General features: G+C 40.2%; 1 protein-coding gene across 2 annotated transcripts in view; it reads left to right on the top strand.

The window, feature by feature from the left end:
* The first annotated feature begins 810 nt into the window (after positions 1–810).
* The window catches only part of MCCC1 (methylcrotonyl-CoA carboxylase subunit 1), a 58,589-nt gene continuing 33,053 nt past the window's right edge, over positions 811–26,346 (top strand). The window contains exons 1-8 of one of the 2 annotated variants that reach the window (XM_045776603.2): positions 811–1,022; positions 4,704–4,750; positions 5,989–6,125; positions 9,448–9,543; positions 17,786–17,907; positions 18,334–18,481; positions 18,569–18,690; positions 20,076–20,112. In XM_045776603.2, coding sequence (XP_045632559.2) covers positions 934–1,022; positions 4,704–4,750; positions 5,989–6,125; positions 9,448–9,543; positions 17,786–17,907; positions 18,334–18,481; positions 18,569–18,690; positions 20,076–20,112 — 798 coding nt within the window. In that variant the 5' untranslated portion in view covers positions 811–933. Of the gene's footprint in view, positions 1,023–4,703; positions 4,751–5,988; positions 6,126–9,447; positions 9,544–17,785; positions 17,908–18,333; positions 18,482–18,568; positions 18,691–20,075; positions 20,113–24,694; positions 24,807–26,346 lie in introns of both variants that reach the window. The other variant, XM_045776602.2, reaches the window with a different exon arrangement.

The raw sequence follows: 26,346 nt of genomic DNA, 5'->3' as shown, positions 1-26,346 counted from the left end.
CTTCCACTATGAATTTGCTTATGAGCCCTGCTTTAACTATGTCCAAATAAGCGTCTCTATGCAATGTTTTCATTTTCTAGTTATTCTGTAATTTCGGTTTTGACTTCCTCTACTTCCCAATAGTGCACTAAAACACTTATTTATTTTTATTTATTATTATTTTAATTTTTTTAGAGAGAAAGAGAGCGCTCCCTAAGGACAGGAGGGGGTGGGTGGGGGAAAAGGAAGAAAGAGAATCTCAAGCCGATTTCGGGCTCAGCAAAGGGCCCCACCCTGAGCTCCGTCTCTGGAGCCTGAGATGAAGCATGATCTGAACCAAAACCAAGAGCTGGAAGCCTAACCCCCTGAGCCACCTAGGCTCCCCTCAACTAAAACACTTTTTTAAAAACTCGGGTATTTTTAACTTTTTAAATTTTATTTTAGTTATTTTTTTTCCTTTCTTGAGAACACTAGAAAATTGTGTGTTTTGCTCTTCATCCCATTTGACTTTTCCCCCAGGACTCCGCCTCCACCACTTTCTCACGGCTTTAATGATAAAGGTCAAGAGGCGGGTTCTCCTTAAAGCGCGAGGAGAACGAAGGAACCCTGCGGGCCAATAGAAGAAACGGCAACCCAGGACCCTTGGGTGCTAAGGAACGTGAGGGCGGACCCTGCGTTCCCGTAGGCGCCACACCCGAGGGGCAGGAGAAGCAGGGACCACACCCCCGCGGGTTCATGGCCGATTGACCAATCGTCGCCCCCGACGCCCTGCTCTGTTCTTTGATTGGTTTTGAGAGAGACGCCCCCTCCACGCTAGAGAGGCCTAGCGCCTGACTCAGACCTGGACGGTGGCCCGTGGAGGACAATAGGCTTGCGAACCAGAGGAAAGGTGGAGCAGCGAGTGGGAAGCCGCTGGTGTACCCAGGAGTCGGAGAGCAACCGGGCTGTGGGGACATGGCCGCAGCCTCTGCGATGTCGGTGCTGCTAGTAGCGGCGGAGAGAAACCGGTGGCTGCGAGTCCCGAGCCTGCTGCTGCCGCCTAGGTAACGTGAGGTGGAGGGGTGATGGATCTCTGTCTGGGGCGGGGGGCAGGAGTGGTGGTAAATGGACTCCTGCATGCCGCGAGAGGCGCTCAGGGACCGAGGGTGGAGGGGGTGGACGGGACCAAGAGAGCACGGAAGGAAAACCCCGGCCCCTTTCGGGGTGTTCTGCTTTCAGTCTGGACATCGGGAGGGGGACATCTTCACACCCGGTGCTTGCTTTTCCTCCCCTTTTCCCATATCCGCCCCGCAGCCCTCTGCCTCTCTATTTCCATTTTTGAGGCGCGGGGGAGGGGTTGAGCTGGGTCGGCCACATCCACACTCCGCTCACTACGGCGGCAGGAGCGACGTCCGCACAGCTGCTACCGTTAACCTGGTGCGTTCTCGGCGTTCCCTCTCTGGAAGTGGTGATAATCCCGGTTCTGGTGAAGCCCAAAGGGGTCAACGACCTGCCCAAGTTTACCAAGTAGTAAGAAATGGAGCCAGGACGCCCTCAAGCCCCTTCTGGTTCAGCTATCCCCGGTCAGGTGTGTCCAGTTCAGAGACTCTTGGAGTTCTTTCTCATTGTTGGAATGGATCAAGTTAACAACTTCTGTCAAAAGTTCTTGGAGGCAAGTTAACTAACCTGACTCCGGATCAGTTTCAGATTTTGAGCTATAAGCCTTATAGACAATAACTTTGACGGTGAAGACACTCTCAGGTTCCCAGGTAGCAGGCTTCTCTAGCTTGCTTTGCCTCTTCATCCTCCTCCTTCTCACCTTCTCCTCCATTCTGGAAACACGGCAGAGCTAAGTGCCGAAGGGCGCTCAGACTGCAGTCAGAAGCCAGGGATCTCAGCTTTGCTACTCGCTAGCTGTGTGAGCAACCTTGGGCGAGTTACTTAATGTCTCCGTGCTTCAATTTACTTACCTAGGAGGAGATGATACTATTCCTAGAGGAGATATTAGTATCTAGGATTGTGTGAATTCAATGCATTAATAATACATGGAAAGAGGCTCAAACAACCTGGTGCCTATGAATCAATCCATGAATGCAGCCTTTGCAGACTTCCATTGGGGTCAAGTTTTTTACTTGCTTTTGTTTTCTACAAGTTACTGTAGAGGTATTTAGATTTCAGTTACTTAATTGTAGGACTAGCCCCAGAGTAAAATAAGATAGTTGGTGAAAGCAGCATTAGTGCTCTTCTCTTTCTCCTCATTTTTCTTTTCTTAGGTTTCCAGGGCTCTTCAAGATATTACACAGACCCATTTTCTCTCTCTTCCCTCTCCCTCTCAGATCTTCCGTACTGTGTACAGAACTGTTCTCAAGTAGCTGTCATCCTGGAAAATGTTAGAGTTGTTAATGGCGTAAGGAATTACAAGTCTTACCGTTATAGACGGTGGTTACATGTCTTGTAATGATTCTCTAGTAACTCAGAGAAAAGAAATCTGGTGGTGGAATTCTAGAAATGAGAATAAACTGATAAAGAAGTTACGTTGAATTAGGGTGGAATTATCTCATGGAAGGAACTTCTTAATTTTGTTTTTTAAGCCATTGTTCTAAGTTGTAGCTTAGATAATGGTGAAAAATGGAATAGGTCAATCAAAACATTGTTGGGATAGAGGATTATGTTAAGTGGTGTGTATGTATGTGATTGTCGTGACTAGAATGGCAAAGAAAACTTTAGTTCAGCAGTGGCCTTGAAACTTAATCAGAGTCTTAAGCTGGATTTACCAAGAAGCAGCCATTTTATAGATACATCTGTGCAGGACAGGCCTTAAAATACATATGTGTGTATATATATATATATATATATATATATATATATATATATATATAAATACACACACACACACACACACACACACCCTATCTGAAGAATGTGATGGGAAGATGCTATGAACTAGAAGATACCTTTAAAGATAAGGAAAAATGATATTTCTCCTAAAAGCTCAAGAGAATGAGGTCAGTGGAATTGGAAAGATGTGGGAAAGCAGTAGCCTCCTGAGGAAGCCGTCTTGTGGAACTCAAGTGCCATAGCTGTGGGTCTTCCCAGCAGCCCTGGATGGATGTCAGTGTCTGACTGAGTGTGCCTCAGAGGCCAATGACTGTGGGACCCACTAATCCCACCTCCTGCACCTCCACCCCAGTGAAATGCTAGTCCTATTCAGTTACCTAGTTATATAAACAGTATATACAAGCTACGTATACATAGTTGCATAGTATCTAAGCTACATTATGCTTTTTATCACCTGCTTTGTAAATATCTAAAATGGGAAGTTCTGTATAACCAGAGTTTTGCCAGATCTTCCAGATACGGATGGGAAAGACGAAGGTGGAATTCCTTCTGCAATTTGTTGTTTTCCCAATGTATTCTTTTTAGCTGACACCTGATAGGCATTATACTTTTTTGTCCCCAAAGTGAATGTGGCCTGCGTTCTGTCAGATCTTGCTTAAAGTTTTGTAACCTACTCTATCAATAGATATCATGGAACTTAAAAATTGTTTTAGACCTTAATGAACTTCCTCCTAGATAAGACATCTCAAACAAGTCATTTAGCCTCCTGGTTCTCCATTTCTTATTAATATAAGGACTCAGCTTATTGTGTACTTTGAAAACTGAGAAGTATCTTCAAGAGCACCTGTTGGAGTCTCCTGTCTTCCATGAAGACACTGAAGTTTGAGTTGGAAAGTGAAAATTGGATCTTGAGAGAGGGAAAAAATCTTAGATGTTATGGTTACCATACCCTCCAAGGCTCAACCCCTCTTACAAAATCTTAGTATTCATGTTTTTGCATTAGGGGGCCATAATGAAAAAAGACTGGAGAAACACTGATGTAAAGAGACTTGCCTGGGGTCACCAACATTTGGTCGGAGGGGGGCTCTCCCGGCCCCATCGCCAGCATTCTTTCTGCTACCCTTTTTTTTTTTTTTTAAAGATCCTGTTTATTTATTTGACAGAGAGAGAGACAGCCAGCGAGGGAACACAAGCAGGGGGAGTGGGAGAGGAAGAAGCAGGCTCCCAGCGGAGCAGGGAGCCTGATTCGGGGCTCGATCCCAGGACTCTAAGCTGAAGGCAGACGCTTAACAACTGAGCCACCCAGGCGCCCTTCTTTCTGCTACCCTTGATCAACTCCTTCTCTTTACTTCTCTGGGCTTAATTGTTCAAACCTGTCTTATCAGGGTTAAATTAGATTGGTATTTTTCAAGCTGTAGTTTGACCAGTGTATTTTATTTAATAAACTGGAATAGACCAGAGAGTATCAAAACGCAGGGAAAATCTTTTGTCATGAAACTTCTGTTTTGTGTGTGTACCAGCATGTGACGTCAAATACAGTTTTTACTTTGGGTTCTAGTCAAAAGAGTTTGAAAAAGCTGAACTGGATGTTCTTGAAGTACCTTGACTTTCTAATTGTTGGTGACTCTGTGGCCAGATGCCAGGCTCTGGACAAGCAGGTTAGGTGATCTATTCAAGGACACGCGGTGCCAGGGAGAACAGCCAGAACTGTAACTTCCGGTTTCTAGAGGAATTTTCTTCCCACTTTCCCTAGAGGAAAGTGTTACTAAGTCACTGCGTAGGCTTCAGGCTTAACCAAGGTCATATCTGGACTTGGTTTCAAGTTTTTAAAATTTTGGTTCTTTTGAAACAACAACTGATCTTGTGTATCCTGTTTAATTATAATTCCATTTGGATTCACTTGATAGGAGATGCACTTGGAAGCAGAGATCCATGAAGTATGCGACAACCACAGGTACTGTCTCTGCTCTCCTTGGCTTCGCTTCAGATTGCGAAATGTCAGATTCCTTAATTTGTGTATGTAGAATCAGTTCTCCTAGACTTTTGAAGTTTGGGATTTTCATGATCATTTTCTTAGTAAGTATTGAGTCATGGTTTCCACCTCTTTTTATGTCAAATCTTTCTTGTTGTTGAGTCTAAACTATATACAGAAATAATTGAGAACATTTAAATATATTTTTGTTATTTCTGCCTCTTTGATCATCTTTAGTGCAGTGAATTGCAAAGGCATAACTGTGATGGTCTAAATCAGTGTTTTACAACAGTTCTGTTAAGTAGCAGAATGTTTTTTCAAATAAAATGTTACATGGAATTCCCAACTCTGAAACACATATAAGCGTAACTGCTGGTTGATTGGATGCAGCTTCCTCCCCGCGACACACTCATGCATACATCATCTCGGTAGCTCCTGTGACAACTCAGGCTCTAGAGATCCCTATAGAAAAACCTTGTTTTAAATTATATAACCTTCTTTTTTGAGAACAATAACTACGATAAACTGCCAGGGAACATTTATTTCATGTGTGATGATGGAAGTACATTTGTTCATCGTGATGGCTCTGGTGCCAGTGAACTGGCACGGTCCTCACTTATATGGCAAGAGAACCACACGTCCCTGTGTACGTGTACAGGGGCTAGAGGCAGTGGGGCGGAGTGACTGAAAGAGTTCCGATTCTGGAGTGAAGCTGACGTGGGTTCAAATCCTGGATCCACTATTTCTTTTAGCTGTATTATTTCAGGAAAGTAGTATCTCCTTGAGTTATAATTTCTTTACCTTTAAGATTGGTATAATATTAATAGTATCTACTTCATGGGATTACTGTGAGGATTTAAGTCCAGAGTGAGTCTTCAGCACAGGTTCCGAGGCATAAGTACTTACGAAAGATTAATTACTATTAACTATGATGGGGGCTTGGGGCTATTGACCTTTGGCATTTCAAAGCATCTTTTCATTTTAAAGTTGAAAAAGCTTGATAATTTAAGAGTTGATGTTAATAGGGGCATCTTGAATTTCAGTGAAGAGAAAAAAAAAGGCATTAATATTAGTTAAAATGGTTATTTGAGGCCCTGCTATGTTGATTTTACCAAAACAAACGTTTATCGGCTGGTTAATGTCATGGAATGTTTATTTTGCTTTCTCATTCTTTGCTCTCCAGTAACGTTTACGTATGATTTTCACGGTGTTTTAAACAGGACGAAACATTGCCAAGCTCCTCATTGCAAACCGCGGAGAAATTGCCTGCAGGGTGATACGAACAGCCAAAAAAATGGGTATACAGTCCGTGGCTGTGTATAGTGAGGCCGACAGGAATTCCATGCATGTTGACATGGTACGTTGTTAAAAACTGAAAGTCAAATTTTGTAAGTGATTGGATTTTTTTATTGTGTTGGTATTTTACTTCTTTATGTGGACAGTTTATGTTTGCTGTGTTAACAGGGCATAAGTGGGTAAGTTCAGTCATCCCCATGGGGAATGTTTTCCAAACATAACATCCGTTGAACTAAACAGTGTGTTTGGTTGTGTAGTTGACTTACGGGCAAAGTCCTGTCTCATCAAGGGTTGGTTAAGACAGTTCAGAGACAGATCATACTTTGAGTAGCGCATATCTGGGTCCCCAATGTACTAGAAGGATCCAGGTTCCAGTCTTAGCAATTACTACTTACTGGCCAAGGGATCTTTGACAAGTCACTTAATGTTTCTGAGCCTGGGCTTAACTATGAGATTATAACTAAAAGGATCCCACTCCCCTGAGTGTTACCACTTGTTACTAGCTATCATTCACCAGCCAGAAACAGCCATGGATGAATTCAACTCTTGGTCTTCCCTATGCCTGCAGCAAGGCTGAGCAGCGACAGAAATTCGTGGCTTTCAGCACTGCATGGCAGGCCCGTGGGCTCCCTGGCCACTTTTCTCTCTCATTCTGTGTAGTGACCGACTCAAACCTGCTTTGCTCCATTCCAGCCTCCGACTCTCCCTTTACCCACCTATTCTCAAGCCATGATCCTGATTCACAGAGGAGGAGGTGCCCTTCTTCTGTTTGCTGCGCCTGCATCTGGCCTTGTTCCGTCCAAGGCTAGTTGTCTTCCTGGGCTCTGCAGTCCTCCTCTTACCTTTTTTTAAGCATCTTCCAGCTTCTGCTTTTCTCGCTGGATACTCTCACTCTGGATCATTTCGTCTCCTCCTAGGGCTTCGCTAAACACTTCCAAATTTCTATTTCTATTTCTATCTCAGACTCTCTTTTGAATGTGATACAGGTCCTTCCAACTGCCCACTCGACATCTCCGCGTGGATGTGTCACAGCTACCAAGCTAACATGCCTGAAGTTGAACTCATGACTTTGATTGGAGTGAAGCTGCTTTTCCTTCAGACTTCCCTAACCCAGCAGATGGCAACACTGTTGACCAAAAAAGCCATAATGCCAGAGATCTGGGAGTCTTAGAACATCTTCTGTCTTCCCACCACTCTGCATCTTTCCCTTCCCCAGTTAGGCAGTCACCTGGCACTGTTTATTATTATTTTTTTAAAAGGTTTTATTTATTTGACAGAGAGAGCAAGCATGAGCAGGGGAGCAGCAGGCAGAGGGAGAAGCAGGCTCCCCGCTAAGCAGGGAGCCCGATGCAGGGCTCGATTCCAGGACCCCAGAACCATGACCTGAGCCAGGTCAGACGCTTAATGACTGAGCCACCCAGGCGCCCCTAGTGCTGTTTATTCTGTTACCCAAACACTTCTTTCCACTTCTTTCTGCTCTACCACGGCACCGGTAGTCAGAGCCGCCATCACCTTTGCCGGTCCGGGGCCACAGCCTCCTCCAGGTAGTCCCCCTGCGTGCATCTTGACCACCTCCATGGTATGTTCCACACTGCAGCCAGGCCAGTAGCCGAAAACCAGGTTTTTCTCATGGTGCTTCTCTGCTTAAATGCCTTAGACCTTTTTATCGTCTACTGGATTAGCGAGAATTTAACAGATGGATAGTATCGTTGGTCATAGCGTGGTTAATAGTCAATATGTTGATGGAAAGGTATGTTGGTGATACCATTTCAGGGGTTGATTAATGAGGAGCTATTAAAATGTCATATCCTTCGTCCAACCCTGTACACATTCCTCTAGATCTCAGTCCAGAGACACGCTCGCACTTATGTGCAAATGAGGCGTGTATGGGAATGCTGCCAGCATCCGGCTTTTTGCCATTATGACCTAAACGTCTGTTCAGAGAACTGTGGGACCGCCATCCTGCGGAACATTATGCGATTGTTATAAAAACTGAGGTAAACGTATGTGCACTAGCAAGAAGAGAGCTCCCAAGACATCCTGTTAATGAAAAAAGCGATTACAGAAGTTTGATCCTGTTTGCATAAAAACTAAAACTAAAACTGTATGTGTTTGTGTAAATATATACAAATAAATAGGAATATGGATGTGGAAAAATATGTCCCAAATCGATCATAGTAGTTCTGTGTGGAAGAGGTTTGAAGTGAGGGAGGGGGCGATGCCTTTGTGTCATTGTTCACATTCTTTAAAATAAGAAGGGATTTGTGTTTTTGTGAAATTAAAAGTTTAAGAACAAAAAAACAATACCCAGAAAACCTCATTATGTGTTCCCTTGGGAGAAAATCCAAAGCTTTCACCTCCCAGGAGGCCCCCTGAAACCTGTGCTCCCTGGTCTGTTCAGCCATGTCTCTGGACCCTGACCCCTGGCTCACTGGGCTCCAGCCGCACAAGCCTCTGTCCCTCAGATGGACCAAGTTTCTTGCCAGCTCTGGACCTCCATATATGTTGCTCTCTTTGCGTGGGAGGCTGGCCCTCCCCTCCATTCCTGTTCCCAACTCCACATCCTCCCTGCATTTGCCTGGCCAAGTCCTGGTCGTCCTGGAGGAGCCCCTGCCCTTCCCTCCCAGCCTTTCCCTGCGCACCCTCAGGCCTGATCAGTCCCCCTCTTCACCTGCATTGTGTCCTTTGTGTTTCCTTCATGGCCTTTATCACAGTTGTCATTAAGTGTGTAGATGTATATCGATGTCTGTCTCTTCCCTCCAGGCAGGGACATTTGTTTACCGTAGTGCAGGCAGCTCCCAGCTCAAAGCACAGCACGGAGCAGGCACTCAATAAGTCTTTGAGTGAATGAGTGATGTTTTCTATCCCGTCTGCTTTGAGGGCTGCTGTGATTATGTGAAAGTTTTAAAGGACAGTATGAAGTAGTTCACAAATGTATAGAAAGAGCATTATCATTATATCAGGATAATTATAAACTTTAGTAAACTTCATAATTTTATTTCTTGCTGTATACAACAGTCATATATTTTGTCTCTTGTCAAATTGTACACTTTTGGCATTAGGTGCATTTAAGATTGTTATTGTTACCAATGATGATACTATGATTAATGCCTGTTGCTTTCTATCCTAAAGACATTTTATTTCACTCTAGTGTTTGGTTTATACATAAAAATCACGTTTGGGCATCCTCTTCATGCGAAAGATTCCAAACTGGCTTATTTTGATAGCAGACGTGAGCTGGTCCTTCTGTTCCTTAATTCTTGCATTGTTCTTGGGGAGCCAGTCTTTATTTATGATAATCAAATGACCCTGAAGCAGTTCTATCGTTTTTTTAGTGTGTGCTAGCTGTGAGATCTTTTAAGCTTGTAATATTCCTTAAACAGGCAGATGAAGCGTATTCCATCGGCCCCGCTCCCTCGCAGCAGAGCTACCTTTCTATGGAGAAGATCATTCAAGTGGCCAAGATCTCCGCTGCCCAGGTAAGAGTCATGAAGAGATTTACAATGCAAAAGGAAGAAGTTTTGTACAGTTTACACAAAAGCACTTACCATTTTCAGAACTCATTCTCCATTTTTAGCCATTCCCAAGATGTTTACGTTTGATCACTCATTGTTGTATACTAGATATGTCCCTTATTCCTCAGTCGCTTCACCTTCGCACTGAATCCTTTGCACTTTAGATCTTTTGGAAAACAGGTAGAGGAAGGGTTTAAATTATAAATTCAAATTAAGAGGGAATTCCGTCCTTCTACCGTCAAAACCAGAGCCTAGGAATATCGTCGGATCCTTTGTGGGAAATAGATGGTGCTATAAATTCCAAGAAAAAATATAATCAAGCAAGAAATCTGTGTACCTTTTGACTTTCCAGTCCCATTCTACTCCCAAGTCCCAGTCCACTCCCAAGTTTTCCAGTCTCCCAGGTTCAAAACTCCAGTATTATTACATCAAAATAAAATAGGAACCGACTTGTGTGGAGTCTTCATTTGAAATTTCTTCAGAAGTAGTTCTTTTTTTGGAAGATTTTATCTATCTATCTATCTATCTATCTATCTATCTATCTATCTATCAGAGAGAGTGTGTGCACAAGCAGGGGAAGCAGCAGGCAGAAGGAGAAGCAGGCTCCCCCACTGAGCAAGGAGCCCAATGCGGGACTTGATCCCAGGATCCTGGGATCAGGACCTGAGCCAAAGGCAGACGCTTAATTGACTGAGCCACCCAGGCGTCCCAGAAGTAGTTCTTTTTAATCACACAACCAGACCTTATGATTTCTCATCTAGATTTCTGATTCTCAGCTGGTTTCCCTCCTTCTAAGTCCATTACCTATCCAGTGAGTTCTCCATACTATTTAGACAAGTGTTTCTTAAACACTAATTTCATTATTCCCTGCTCTTTTTTTTTATAACCTCACCCTTTCTCATTCTATCCCCTAGTGAGTAAATCTTCAGTGGTTACAGGTTAGAGTTCAAACTTGTTAGCCTAGCATTTAAGAGTGTCCATAAAGAAATATTACAGTTAAGAATGTTGTAAGTGGTGGAGAAAAATAAAGCAGGATAAGGGGATAAAGACAGGTTAGGAGATACTTTAAAATAGGGTGGTCAGTAGAGGCCTTTCCGAAGAGGTGACAGTTGAACAGAGACCTTGACTGATGAGGAGTCGGCCATATGAAGAATTTGAAGAGCGAGATTCAGGCAAATGCAATTGCCAAGACGCTGAGATGAAAACAAGCTTGGTGTTCACGGGTCAGTTGTATTCAGTGTGGATGGAGTAAAGGCAGTGAGGCGCTGTCATTCAAGATCCATTCAGGAATACTGAGATTCCATTACATATTTCTTTTTTTTGTTGTTTTTAGGAGAGAGTATTACCACCTTCATTTTACAGATGTAAAATCTAATGCACAGAAGGTTACATGATACCCCAGATCATCTAGTCTCGCTAATCAGAAAGCATGGTCCATGGCATTGATTGGGAGCTTAGTAGAAATACAGACTCTTAAACCTCATCTCAAACCACTGTAATTTACATTTCTATGCATAATTTGCATTTTTATTAAGATCCCCAGGTACCTTGAAAGCAAAACTTATTATTGAAAGAGAGGATTAAACAAGAGTCTCCTGACTTCCAGCCCTATGTTAGACCAGGCTGACCAGAACTTTGTTGCCCTGCATTTTGGTAAAAGGGAAGATATTATTTAATCAGAAATTTCAATTAATTAAAAATAGTTTCTTGTAGAGGCATCTGGGTAGCTCAGTTGGTTAGGTGGCTGCCTTCGGCTCAGGTCATGATCCCAGGGTCCTGGAATCGAGTACCATGTCTGGCTCCATGCTCAGCAGGGAGTCTCTTTCCCTCTGTCCCTACCCCTGCTCAAGTTCTCTCTCTCTTTCTCAAAAAATTAAATCTTTAAAAAAAAGTTTCTTGTAGGCCAGCCGGCTTCGTTATTTTATCATTGTTTTATAATCAGATATTTCTAATCAGTTATTTCCTCAGAGGTGAAACCCCCCCCCTTTTTTTTTGAGAGGGAGATAAAGCAGGGGAGGGGGGTGGAGGGCAGGGATTGGCAGAGATGGAGGGAGAGAGAATCTTAAGCAGACTCCGCACTGAGTACAAGCCCGACCAGGGCTCAATCTCATGACCCTGAGATCACAACTTGAGCTGAAAGCAAGAGTCAGATGCTTAACTGACTGTGTCACCCACGTGCCCCTAAAATCTTCTCCCTTTTTAATGATTGCTGAGACCATTTTTCAGTTTAAATAACAACCCTGTAGCAAGTGAATGATATGTTAATTCTGGGGAATTTATTAACTCTGTGTCTATCTCGATTAGTCTTATGTTACATGCTATACTAACAAACGATGAAGAAAGAATAAATAATTTTCACACACTTTGCCTGGATATTCACGATTTGAGATGGCTTGTAAACATGACCTGTAATGTTTGTAAAACAAAGAATAGCATCAGAAAAAATTAGTAGTATGGGACTATTATTGGGGATAGGGGCTGGAATTAAGTCAGAAAACTTAGGCCAAAGAAGCCTACTTCAGTTCTTCCTGGAATCCTGATCAAAAAGGAAATTTGGTGGGTTATGATTGACGAGGCTCTCTAATGAAAGGATACTTGTCAGTTCGGGGAGCAAACCTTGCTTTAACTTTAAAGAAGAAACTTACTGATCTTTCTGATATAGGACTTTGAGTAACATTAGTCTAGTGGTTTTGAAAGAAGGTTGCCCAAAATGTAGAACTGTCAATGTAGCCGTTTTGACTTAGGCATTTTTACACATGCTAGAGTAACATTTGCACATGAGCCGAATCTCTCGTGGTTTGCCTGCTGACATGGCTAACTGGAGAGACTCTAGAAAATGTAATGGTTCTCTAGTTCTCTTGATTGTCATTTGTCTCAGACCTTCTCTGCTTGGGAAAGATGGAGTAGTGAGTGCTGGCTGGAGATTAGAATCGCCTGAGGAGCCTTTAAGAGACTGTTGCCACAGTGCCTTGGGGGAGGGCGCTGTGGTTACTGGAAGAGAGCATATAGGGGTCTCGTGGAATACTAGTGATATTTTGTTTCTTGAGCTGCCTCCTGGTTACACAGGTGTATTCAGTTCATGAAAACTGTTTATAAAAGCTGTATACTTACGACAGGCACTTTTCTGTATGTGAATTATTCTTTAGTGAAAGGTTTAAAAACACTTTTATCCCCTCAGTTGACAGCATTAGTTCCTGAGCATTAATGTTTTGTGAAGTGCTCCAGTTTCTTTTAACCTACCACAAGCAATGAATAACTTTATTACAGGCATTTCAAAATCACTGATAGGTAACTTTAATGAATATTGCAAGTTATTTAAATGCTGGTCATCTGTGTAATTGACCAAAAGGAAATCCATATGTTTAAGTATCGGAGATGTGGACAGGAAATTCTGGGTAATAAGAATTTAAAGAGTATGGCTTGTTCTCTCCACCAAGGAAAGGGCACCTCTCATTTCTGCTTGGGAGCAGAGCCGACAACAACTTTGGATCTGTACCTGTGCTTGAAAAGTACAGCAGAAAGGTTACAAACTAAAAGCATGGAATAAATTATTTTGGCAGAGATTTAAGGATAGGAGATGACGGTTTCTGTCTTTATTGTTAATGGCATGTTAGTACTATGGAATGAAGGATCTAAACAGGCTTGCCATCCTGGGACCTACCAGGGTGAACTGGTGGCTAAATACCTGCCCGATGGCTAGAGAAATTAGCCCCTGGTAACAGTAGTAGTATTGAGTTTTCCTTTATTATATATTCAAATGCTCAAGTATTTGGATTTGGCTTGGATATATTAAATTGTTCTTCCTAAGATAAACTAGTTAAAACTTCTTGAGGTCGTTACCATAATGTGTGGTTGGATTTTTTTTTTTTTCAAGAAGGTAGGTGCTTTTCTTTTTAGTTATGAAGGGAGAATATCTAGTTCATCAGAGTTCTATTGAATTAACCATCTGTTCAAAAGAAGGGAAGCTAGCAACACTTTGAAAATGAAATTAAGGAAACTGTTATATTCACAATAACATCACAAATACTTAGCACTAAAGTTAGCAAAATCGGTTTAAGATCTATGCATGAAAACTGTAACACATTGCTGAGAGGAATTAAAGAAGTTCTAAATAAGTGGATAGATATATCATTGGAAGAATCAGTAGTGTTAAGATGACAATTCTTTCCAAATTGATCGGTAGATTTAAGGCAATCTTGATCAAAATCCCAATTGGGTTTTTTTTGGTGAATATTGACAAGCTGGTCCTAAAATAGTCCAAAGGTCTAGTATATAGTGAAAACAATTTTGAGGGGTGCCTGGCTGGCTCAGTCAGTAGAGTATGCAACTCTAGATCTCGGGGTTGTGAGTTCAAGCCCAATGTTGGGTACAGAGATTACTTAAAAGAAAATCTTTAAAAAAAACAATTTTGAAAAGACAATGAATTTGTAGGGCTTAGACTCTCGGATTTCAAAACTCATTATAAACCTGCAGTAACCACAACAGTATGGTATCAGAAGGAAAAGTACATATATCAGTGCAACAGAATGGAAAGTCCCAAAATAAACTCACACATATATGGTCAATTAATTTTTGAACAAAAGAGCTAAAGTAATTCAGTGGGAAAGATAGTCTTTTCAACAAATTGTGCTGGAACACAAATTGGATATTTATATACAAAAAGATAAACCTAAAATCAGCAATAAAAAGGAAAGAGGTGCAGATACATGGTAAAAAATGGATGAATTTTGAAAATATTGTGTTCAGTGGAAGAAGGAAGCCAGTCACTGAAGACTGTATGTATTGTATAATTCAGTTTATATGGAGTGTCCAAAATAGGCATATCTATGGAAACAGAGTAAATCAGTGGTTGCCTAGAGCTGGAGATATGTAGGGAATGGAAAATAACTGCTAAGAGGCATGGAGTTTGTTTCGGGGGTAATGACAAGTTACGTTATTAGATCTTACTCAGTGTCTTAGATTACGGTAATGTTTGCCAACTCTGTGAATAATACTATAAGTCATTGGGTTGGCTAAGGTTATGGTATATCAGTTGTATGCCAATGAAGATGTTTTAAGAATGCAGTATCACTATGTACACACTAGAAAGGCTAAAGTCAAAAAGACCGATAAAAACTGAGGGCTTCAGAGGGGAGGAGGGTGGGGGAATGGGATAGGCTGGTGATGGGTATTAAGGAGGGCACGTATTGCATGGTGCATTGGGTGTTATACGCAAGTAATGAATCGTGGAACTTTACATAAAAAACTAGGGGTGTACTGTATGGTGACTAACATAATTAATAAAAATTATTATATAAAAAAAAAGACCGATAAAACCACATGTTGGCAGGGATATAGAGAAACTTAGAACCATCATGCATTGCTGATGGAAATGCAAAATAGTACAGCCACTTTAGAAAATGGCTGGTTTTAAAAAGTTAAATATATACTTACCATATTTGACCTAACAATTGCACTCCTGGGTATTTACCAAGAGAAATGAAAAATGCGTTTACATATGTTACTTGTATATGAGTGTTCATGACAGCATTATTCAGAAAGTCCAAAATTGGAAAAAAAAATCCAAATGAATGGATAAATAAAACGTGTGCTATCCATTCAGTGCATTAACAAATATAAAAAGGTCTATAAAAAATGAACTACTGAGGCACCCGACAAGGGTGAGCCAGAAAATGTTATGCTAAGTTAAAGAAGCCAGACACATAAGACTGTGGACTATGTGGTTCCGTTTATATGAGATTTCTAAAAATGGCAATTATAAGAGACCAAAAGCAGGTCAGTAGTTGCCTAGTTCTGGGAGCAAGGATTAATCAATTATGCGTAGGGCACAGAGGAACTTATTCAAGTGACGGAAGTATTCTACAACTGGATTATAGTAACAGTTGCATAGTTGTATAAATTTGCTGAATAAATCAAACTGTAAATGAGTGAATGTTATGTACTATAAACCATAAAAGAAAAAAGCTGTTCAGACGTTGGAAAGACTGGGATGTAGACCTGTCTCGCTCTGCCTCGCATAAATAATATTTGACATTTCATGTAAAATTACTAAAATTGAACTTAGGTTTAAAAAACATCAGACTGATCAAACTGACATCTTAATGTGATTATCTAGCGTTTTGCTGTTTGCTGTCACTAAGACGTGGGTGTTCTATTCATATGAGTTTCCCAGATGTCTGAAGCGTACCCCTTTAATTTTGAAGCATAACTATTCTTTGGGGTTTTCTAAAAAGATTTTATTTATTTATTTATGTATGTATGTATGTATGTATGTTTGTATTTATTTAGTTATTTTAAAGAGAAAGAGAGGGCACGCACACAAGCCAGGGGAGGGGTGAAGGGAGAGGAGAGAGAGAATCTCAAGCAGACTCCACACCAAGCATGGAGCCCCATGGGACTCCATCTTACAGCCCCGAGATCATGACCTTAGCCGAAATCAAGAGGTGGTTGCTCAACCAGCTGAGCTACCCAGGCGCCCCTAAAACATAATTATTCTTTGAATATGTATGTTTTGAAATAGTATTGGCTAAACTTTTTCCTTTTTCCATTGTCTTGGTTATAATTATTTTATATTCTTACTATTTTAGAAGAACAAAAATACCATCAGGGCTGTTGAGGTTGGAGAGAAAGTTGCTTTATCCCTCACTAAATCATGTAAGACTGTTCTGCTTTTTGCTTTCCACTGTATCCTTCCTTTTTGCTGTGAGTATGTTTACTCTTAGGAATCTTACTGTCCTTCAGGTATTGATTTTCCTCTTCTGTGGGCTAGAAAGCCAGACAAATACATTTCTTAAAACTCTGAGTAAGTTGCAAGTGACTAGGTTAACATGTGGGGGGGGGGGGTCCTCTTTCACTAAGTATATGTGGACTCTAATATATGGTTTTTTGTTTGCTTCTTAGCTTTTTTTCTGGAAAGGTGATATTGGCAGATAGTGACCTGAAGATAAACGGGGTATTACTGTGCTAGTGTGTTCTTTCCAGTTTTGGGTACCATGGTTTCAGTTCTAGGCCAGCTTTATATGGAGACAGAGTCAACAACCCACCCCACTGCTACTCTGGAGCCCTTTATTCCTGCTTGCAAATATTCATTGACACTCTACCCTAACAGCAGTATTATTTTTAATTAAAATAATAGATTCTTCTATATGATCCAGCAATTTCACTTATAGATATATACCTAAAAGAATTTAAAGCAGAGACTCAAACAGGTACTTGTACACTGATGTTCATAGCAGTGTATTCACAAAAGCAAAAGGTAGAAACAATCCAAACATCCATCAACAGATGAATGGATAAGCAAAAAACCAAAATGTACAATATACACAGTATTCTCTTATTCAGCCATGAAAAGGAGTGAAATTCTGATACATGCTACAACATGGAAGAACCTCGAAAACATAATACTAAATGAAATAAACTAGACACAAAAGGACAGATATTGTACAATTCCATTTATATTAGGTTCCTAGATTGGGTATTCATAGAGACACAAAGTAAGAAGTTGTCAGGGAATGTGGAATTGACATTTAATGTGTACAGAGTCTCTGTTGGGGATGATGACAACATTCTGGACATGGATGGTGGTAATAGTTGCACAACATTGAGAATGTACTTTAATGCCACTGAACTGTACACTTAAAAGTGGTAAAAATGGTAAACTCTATGTCGTATATATATTACCACATAGATTTTTCTGGTTCAGGTCAGGCTTTGGTACTTTGGTATGAATGTTTCAGATACCTCTTTGGAAACAGATTTTTTTCTTTTAGTAATAATTTTTATTATGTTATGTTAGTCACCATACAGTATATCCTTAGTTTTTGATGTAAAGTTCCATGATTCATTATTTGCGTATAGTGCCCAGTGCACCATGCAGTATGTGCCCTCCTTACTGCCCATCACCGGCCTATCCCAGTCCCTGCCCCTGAAGCCCTCAGTTTGTTTCCCAGAGCCCATAGTCTCTCGTGGTTCATTCCCCCTTCCGCTTAACCCCCCCTTCATTCTTCCCTTCCTTCTCCTACCGATCTTCCTATTTCTTATGTTCCATAAATGAGTGAAACCATATGATAAACAGATTTTGATAGAGCCCATAGTGTACTTACCACCAGCGTAGGGAGAGGCTTCCCCAGAGGAAGAGGACGTCTCCTGCCTCCAACAGCGTGCCAGTGGAGTACTAGTAAGTTTGTCCTTTCATTTTCACTTCTAGGCTATCCATCCAGGATACGGTTTTCTTTCAGAAAACACGGAATTTGCCGAACTGTGTAAACAAGAAGGAATTCTTTTTATAGGTCCTCCTTCATCTGCAATTAAAGACATGGGTATAAAGAGGTATTAATTTCTATCTTTTAAATATAACCGTAAGAAGGTCAATTGAAATGGTTTGTTTAACCTATAAGAGACAGGGTAATTAGAATCTTCGCTTGTCCTAAGTGTAAGTTATTCAACTGCCACTCCCCTGAGTTACAGAAAATGTTCATCTAACTAGCGTTTCTAATCAATATATGAATTAGTTTTAGGGATTAAAAACAAGGTGGGATAAGCTATCACATGAAAAACTGGATTCCTGGTTATCATAGAAAAACTAATATTTTAATATTTACGTTAATATTTGTTGTCTCAGACTAGTCTTTTCTTCACCAGTGGGACGTTTTATTTTAAAAAGTTCCATTGTATTTGTAGATGGGGCTGTTTTTGTGTTTCTCTTGTATGAAATAATTCTTGGAATTGGGGCATCTCACCTTTTTTATTCGAAAGCACGTCCAAATCCATAATGGCTGCCGCCGGAGTGCCGGTGGTGGAAGGTTATCACGGCGAGGACCAGTCGGACCAGTGCCTGAGGGAGCAGGCGGGGAGGATCGGTTATCCTGTCATGATTAAAGCCGTCCGTGGTGGAGGAGGAAAAGTAAGATTGTGTGCGCTCCTGTTTTCACTTCCGGCTAGTCTTCTCAGTTTTATTTAGGTTGTGGTCATAACTGTCTTGCCCTGTTAGGGTATGAGGATCGTCAGATCTGAAGAAGAATTTCAAGAGCAGTTAGAATCGGCACGGAGAGAAGCTAAGAAGTCTTTCAATGATGATGCGATGCTGATCGAGAAGTTTGTAGACACGCCAAGGTGGGTTCAGCTATTTTTCTGACTCAGCTTTTTAAAACCAAATTATAAAAGAAATGCATGCAAATTATATAAAATATAAAGTTCTAATAGTGCATGAGTACATTAAGTTCCCCAGTCCCACCCCCTGACGTAACCACTTAGTATATATGGTATGCACTCCTCCCAGCATTTTCTACATGGATAGAAATATTTATATACATACCACAGAATACAAAATACACACACAAATACAGTGAGTACAATCTTACATAGTATCGTATGCTAATATGACATCATAGCCATCTTTCCATGTCAGTAAATACAGGTCTGCCTTATTCTTTTTATTGGGCTTAATGGTTCCGTGATATTGATGTACCATTAATTTATTCAATCCATTTCTTATTGTTTTTTTTTTTTAAGATTTTATTTATTTATTTGACAGAGACAGAGAGCAAGCATAAGCAGGGGCAGTGGGAGAGAGAGAAGCAGGCTCCCTGCTTGGCAGGGAGCCTGATGCGGGGCTCGATCCTGAGCCGAAGGCAGATGCTTAATCGACTAAGCCACCCAGACACCCCTAATCCATTTCTCGTTGACAGAACTTAGGGATTTTTTCAGAATAAAAAAAATCCTTGTAAGAAATTTAGTTTTATCTTACAGACTCTATAAACATCAGTTGAGATGCTCAGAGAATGGGAATAGATACCTAAATTGAGTTGGTAGTGGTATGTTAACAAATAATAATACTAACATCTCACCCATATATCACAATTACCATTTGCCACATTCTAAGCATTTTACATATACTAAATAATTTTGCCATCCTACTTCTAATCTAATTCCTGCGACAGTCCCGTAGGTAGGCCCTATTCCCATTTTGCAGGTGAGGACCCTGAGGAACAGAGTGGTCGTATGACTTGCTTGGGGTCTCCCAGCTGGGAAGTGATGAAGCTGAATGTGGATTCAGAATTCACACTCTAATCATTGTACTAAACTGCTTCTCTTGGCACTGCTCTAACAGATGCCGTGTGAATTTCTAACTTTTTTATTTTCTGGAATTTTACTTTCATATGTATTGCTTAAAATAAGATACTGACTATAAAAGCTTCTTGTTTCAAAGATTTTGTGGTAATTATATATAAATACACACACATACTATATATATATATATATACACACACACACACACACACACACACACACACACACATATATATATATATATATATGCTATAAGTCAAGTAGCTTGATAAAGAATAAATCACTTGGGAACCATGAGCAGAGAGGACTCACCTTGAAGGTAATATACTAAAGCTTCAGGCCTTTCCCTTGTGTGAGCCTCTTCTAAAATCCTATACCTAATTTTGTATTCTCCTTAAAGACGGCCCCCAAATTGCTTTTGTTTCAAGTGCTGCAAAACTTGGAACTGTCCCTGAACATGGCATGGTAAGTTAAATTCATTTAGATTTGATAGTTTAAAAGTCTGCCATGTATTAGTGGGAAGTAAGGCCAAAATGGCGGCCGTCCTCTGTGGAGGGCTCCCTTTCACAATATGTTTCAAAAAAGAATAGGCTGATTGTCCAAATTGGCATGTTCTTGTTATCGTGGAGATGTCAGCTAGCTATTTCAGTGACCGTAACTCAATGCCTACAACATTTTCTGAAGATGTAAATTCTTTACATGTGAAGTGTTAGCTGTATATTACCTCATGTTGTAATTTGTTCACCCAGTAGCTGGGAAGCTCCTGGGAATCAAGGACCTGATAGTACATTTCTTTTTATTTTCCCCTCTGTATCACCTGGCATGCTACTTTCTTCATGACGGGCATCAATAATAATAGTTTTTGAAATATAGAAGTAATATAAATACATTGTAAACATGAAAAATATAGAAGATGGAAAACAAAGTCACTCATAATCTCTTTCTCCTAATATAAGTAATAGTATTTCTGTATCTGTTTATTCTGCATTTTTTAGTAATATCATGATAATTATACTGTTTTGTATGTGGCTATGTAATCAGCTGTTGAGTGAATGGAATGCCGGAAGATTGTCAAGGTGGTGCTTATAACTCAGAAAAGTACACATCAAGATGTTTTATAAATCTACTTAGAACTATTGAGCTTCCCTGAAAGGCTGAGATAGACACAGTCTTCAAAGCGTACTATTTTGGAGGATAAAAAAGGAAATCAGGTTCCTTTTGCAGTTCACATTCAATATGTATTCTAGATGGATTAAAAATGTAAATAGGAAAATAAAAACTGTAGAACTCTTAGAAAATATTATCAAGGCATTCTTAGACTCAGCTGCACCTGTCTGTCTGGCCAGGTCCCAGCAGTGGCTGAACTGGAGCTGCTGGGATCGGGTGCGTCTCCTGGTTCTCAAACAGCCTGCTGCAGAATCTCTAAGTTAGAGAAGGCAGCACAGAAAAAGGATCCGTCAGAAAAAGGAAAACAGCAGAAGCCCTATGATCACTGCAGAAATCATAACAGAACACAGATCCGCAAAAAGTTTCCCTTGTAAGCCGCCAAAGGAACAACTGTTTCCAATTTCTGAGAACTCAGAAAAGAGCTGTGTTGTGCCCCTGTTATGTGTTCCGTTCAGAACCTGGAGTCCGTGCTCTACTGTCTCCTTCCCTGGAGCAGCTAACAGATAAGTGGAAGTGGAAGTGGCGACATTTTACAATTGGAATTTGAAAAATCATTTCGTTCCAACTTGTAAAGAGCTTAGAAGTTATCACTCACATCCAAGAAGCAAGTAAAAATCTGAACAAAATGAGTCAGTGAATTTTAGACCTATCAGAGAATGGGGGCCACAGGGCATACCACCACCCGGAAGTCTGGACTGCAGGTGAATACAGTGAATCATAGCCAAGATCCGCTCGGCCAGAGCAGAAGCCGCTGGAGCCGGAAACTGATAGGAACACTTCTACGGGGATTTTGATAAATTACCGGAGTCTGGATGTGGACTAGCTTGATAGTGAGAAACTCCTCAAGGTCCAGTGTTAGGGGAACCCCAAATTTTCATGAGTTTTTCCTTTAAGAACACCACCAGTTGCTCACAGTGAAAATCCAGGAAAAATTCCATCCCATTTTGGGGCAGAGGGAGGAGAAAAATAACCATCTGAAAGAGGCCCAGAGTGGTCTATTCTCCCTAACAAAAGCCAGCTCTCCAAGGGAAACTTTGCCAGCACCTCTTCTGTCTTGTGGGAAGGGCAGTTAGCCAACTCTAACCCCCTCTAGCTTTCCTGTCTCATATAACGCGAGAAAAAATGCTAAGAAACACTTCTGCGTGCACCTCGCTGGCTCAATCAGGGGAGCAGGTGACTCTTGATCTCAGGGTTGTGAGTTCAAGCTCCACGCTGGTCATACAGCTTACTTTAAAAATAAATATCTCCCTTTCCCGCTCGCCCTGCTTGTGCTCTCTTTCTCTGTCAGATAAATAAATAAAATCTTTAAAAATAAACACACACATACACACACATACATACATACAAACGGATGGTGCTCAGGAACATAGAAGCCTGAAGCACACAGGAATACAGGCTCACTGGAAGACTGAGATTTCATCATTAGATCACAGGATGTTTTCTCTCTCCTGCACCCTTCCACCACATCACCAGGGCCCCAGTATAATAACAGGGTTTCAACTGAAAGAACTGCAAGACATAGACTCTATTTAAGAAGAGTTCTTAGTCAAAGGCAACAGGAAAAACAAAACAAGGACACTAGAGGAAACAAGCCCCTGGTACCAACAGCTACTGTAGACGTTAAACCCAGCATCCTAGCCAGATTCACGTTAAACGTTGCAGTAAAGGTCTGTGTTTATCTTAGTTACTGTAAAGTGATACCTCATGTCTGGCTTTTAACAAAAAAAAATTACAAGGCATGCGAAAATTTAGGCAAGAAAAAGCACGGTGTAAGGAGACAAACGTCAGAACCACAGATTGTGGAATTAACAGATATAGGGTTGTTTCAAGTAACTGATTAATATGTTAAGGGCTCTAATGGAGTGAGTAGACAACATGCAAGAACATTTGGGAAATGTAAGCAGAGAGATGGACACTATGAGAGAAAAGTCAAAAGGAAATGCTAGGAATCAAGAACAATGTAACAGAAATGAAGAATGCATTTGATGGGCTCTTCAGTAGACTGGACGCCGCTGAGGAAAGAATCTGTGACCTAGAACATACGTCAGTGGAAACTTCCCAAACTGAAATGCAAAGAGAAAGAAGAATGAAAACCAACATAATATCCAAGGTCTGTGGGACAATTTTAAAAAGTGAACCATATGTGTTATTTGAATACTACAAGAAGAAAGAAAGGAGCAGGAGAAATATTTGAAGTAATAGTGGCTGAAAATGTTCCAGAGTTAATGACAAACACCAAACCACAGAACTAGTACGCTCAGAGGACACCGGGCAGGATAAATATCAAAACATTTTTTGAATCATATTCAAACTGCAGGAAACCAAAGACCAATAGAAAATCTTAGAAAAAACATGAGGGATAAGAACATCTTACCTATAGAGAAACGAGGTAAGAAATATATCAGGCTTAAGAAAGAATAGGGGGAAATGAAATATTTATAAAGCATCGAAAGAGAAAAAGATAACGTCGAACTCTGTGTCCAGTGAAATTATCCTTCAAACCAGAGGGAGAAATAGACTTCCTCAGACAAACAAAGTTGAGGGACATTGTCTTCAGAGACTTGACTTGCAAGAAATGATAACAGAAATTTTTCAGAGAGAAGGAAAGTGATACAGGTCAGAAATTTGGATCTCCATAAAGAAAGGAAGAGCATTAAAGAAGGAATAAATAAGGCTAAATTTTTCTCTTCTCAATTGATCTCACAGACAACGGTTTGTCCAGAGTAATAATAGCAAAAAAGTGTTTGGTATTAATAGCTTAAAGATAAATGAAAAAAGGAGGAAAACTCAGGCAGATCCAAAAGGAAAAAATCAGCTTCTATTATTTTGTCAAGAGAATGTGTCAGACAGGTTGGAAAATGCTAAAATTGAACATTGAGTAGAAATGGTATATCAAGAAACTAAAATCTTCCAAGTGGTTTAATGAAGTGGCTTCGTGAGGTGAATAAAAGGAACAGAAATGAGCTGTTGTGCTAACAGTACATTTACAAGACCCTTCCTGGTTTTTCTTTTATCATTATTTCTTCTTTTTGACAATTTTTATTTTAAAAAGTCAACAGAAAAAACATTTGCTGGTCACTCGTTTCTACATCCTGGTGGTGAAAATGTGAGGTGAGCTACAGAGCGAACGTATCAAAATAAACCTACTGAGAAGAATGCTTTCATGTTCACCAAGTGGTCTGTTACCCTAATTTTCCCAAGTGTTCTGTGCATTTACTTTTAATATGGTTTCTCATAATTTTACTCTTTTAGATTCAACATTAAAGTGCCATTTTTGTTTTTATGATGTAATATTAGTAATATTTTTAAAAAATTAATGATTTATATTAATTATGGGTGAGCCATTGTCATTTTTAGTCTGCTTGAGTTTATAAAATCTGACCATAAGAGTTGATTTTTAAAAATCTCCTGATCATGGGGCTCCTGGATGGCTCAGTCGGTTAAGCAGCCGACTCTTGATTTTGGTTCAGGTCACGATCTCAGGGTCTAGGGATCAAGCCCTGTGTCCAGCTCCGTGCTCAGTGGGGAGTCTGCTTCAGAATTCTCTCTCTCCCTCTGCCTCTCCCTCCGCTTGCTCTCTCTCTCTATAAATGAATAAATCTTTTAAAAAGTAATTAAAAAATAAAATAAAAATCCCCTGATCATAAAAAAGTTTTCATTGGCTTTTTGAGAATACATGAAATGTGACTATAATTTGTAATTTTGATGTGAGATAGTCAGTGTTTTCCTTGCCAGTTTGTACTTGTGACTTGCCCCTACTCTGAGGTCATAAATATAGTCTCCTGTGTTTTCTTAATTCCTAGTCACTTCATGTATGTAATTTTTTCCCCTAGAATGTTTATTCTACAAATGGAAACTTTCTGATTGGGTTTTTAAATAGGCATGTAGAAGTCCAGGTGTTTGGTGACTACCATGGCAATGCTGTGTACTTGTTTGAAAGAGACTGTAGTGTACAGAGGAGACATCAGAAGATCATTGAGGAAGCCCCAGGGGTAAGGACCTAGTAAAGAAATTTGCAAGCTTCTCTATAACACAAACCTCAGTCACTCTGATTTTCACATCAGAAATCTGTGAAGGTAGTGTCTCCTCCAAAGTCCTGCTGAATACCAGCTTCCCAGTGGTAGTATAATAATAAGGCCCCACTGGTGCTTTGGGGGTGAGAAGGGGGTTGATATCCTCAGGCTACCATACTGAGGGCACAATAGGGCCATGATCCTTCTGGATGGGATCTAGGAAAATCTACTCTGATCCAAGTAGAGACTGTCCCTGACTTCATGATGGTTCAACTTAGAATTTTTTGGCTTTACGGTGGTGCAAAAGTGAGAATGTATTTAGTAGAAATACTTTGTTTTGAATTTTGATCTTTTCCCGGGCTCTGTATATGGTATGATACTCTCCTGGGCAGCAGCAGTGAGCCACTCAGCCACACAGTCAGGAGGGCAAACAATTGATAGGCTTAAAATCATTCTTACCCATACCCATTCTTACACTCTCTACTCAGTATTCAACAAATTACATGAGATATTCAGCCCTTTATTATAGAAGAGGTGTTGTGTTAGATGATTCTGCCCAACTGTAGGCTAATGTAAGTGTTCTGAACACATTTAAGGTAGACTAAGCTAAGTTAGGATGTTTGGTAGGTGACATGTATTTAAATGCATTTTCAGCTTCGATATTTTCAACTTATGATGGGTTTATCTGGACATAACCCACTGTAAGTTGAGGAAGATCTGTATCTGATTTATAATGAGCAATTGTATAATATTTTCATGTAGATTTTAAATTGTAATGGGAATGTTTGAGGAACGGATTAGCCTAGTTCATTGAATATATTTTTTATGAAGATTCTTTTATTTTAACTGCTGTTTCAGGTGTCCCTAAAATACATTAGTATCTTCCTGCCATATAGGTTTATTGTAAAGGAGAGAGATTTGCTCTTATTTGGCAGCTTTTGCCCCCTCGGAATTGTTTACATCTCTTTGGGTCTATCTCTTGATTGGTTTAGGTTGTCCTCTGGGTCAAGGCCTACTGCTAGAATTACCTCTTTTTGGACTTACATTTCTTTTGAGTCTACCACTACCATAGGCTTCTTTCTTGTCCAAGCTTTTATACTTTTTTTTTTTTTTTTTTTTTTTTTTTTACTGTAGGTACTTCTAAAAAGTTAGGGATCTGAGGTTTCTGGTTAATCAGTTTGTTGTTCTCATACTGTATTCAAATTTTTTCTGTTGCAGAGTATATGATATCGTTCAAAGTAAATGTCAACAACAATTTCAGTAAAGCCTTATTTTCAAGCAGTGTTTGCTTAAATATATGTCTGTAGAGCACTGTTCTAAAATGTTACAACCTTTGCCTACTTTTTGATCTACATTTTTTTTTAATGAACCTTTCTTATTAACTTGGAATCTTAAGGTTAACCATTATTCCAAGATAATTCTTGGGCACATGGCACAGGTTGCTCTACCATCTTTAAATAAAATCGTTATGAACTATCATTCATAGTTTTTGTATTGGTACATGTAATTAGACATATAG

Source organism: Ursus americanus, chromosome 4, assembly GCF_024610735.1.
Source record: "Ursus americanus isolate L20-20 chromosome 4, mUrsAme1.1.p, whole genome shotgun sequence".
Lineage (NCBI taxonomy): Eukaryota > Metazoa > Chordata > Mammalia > Carnivora > Ursidae > Ursus > Ursus americanus.
Note: the sequence above shows the minus strand (reverse complement) of the source record. Positions and strands in the feature narration are given on the sequence as shown.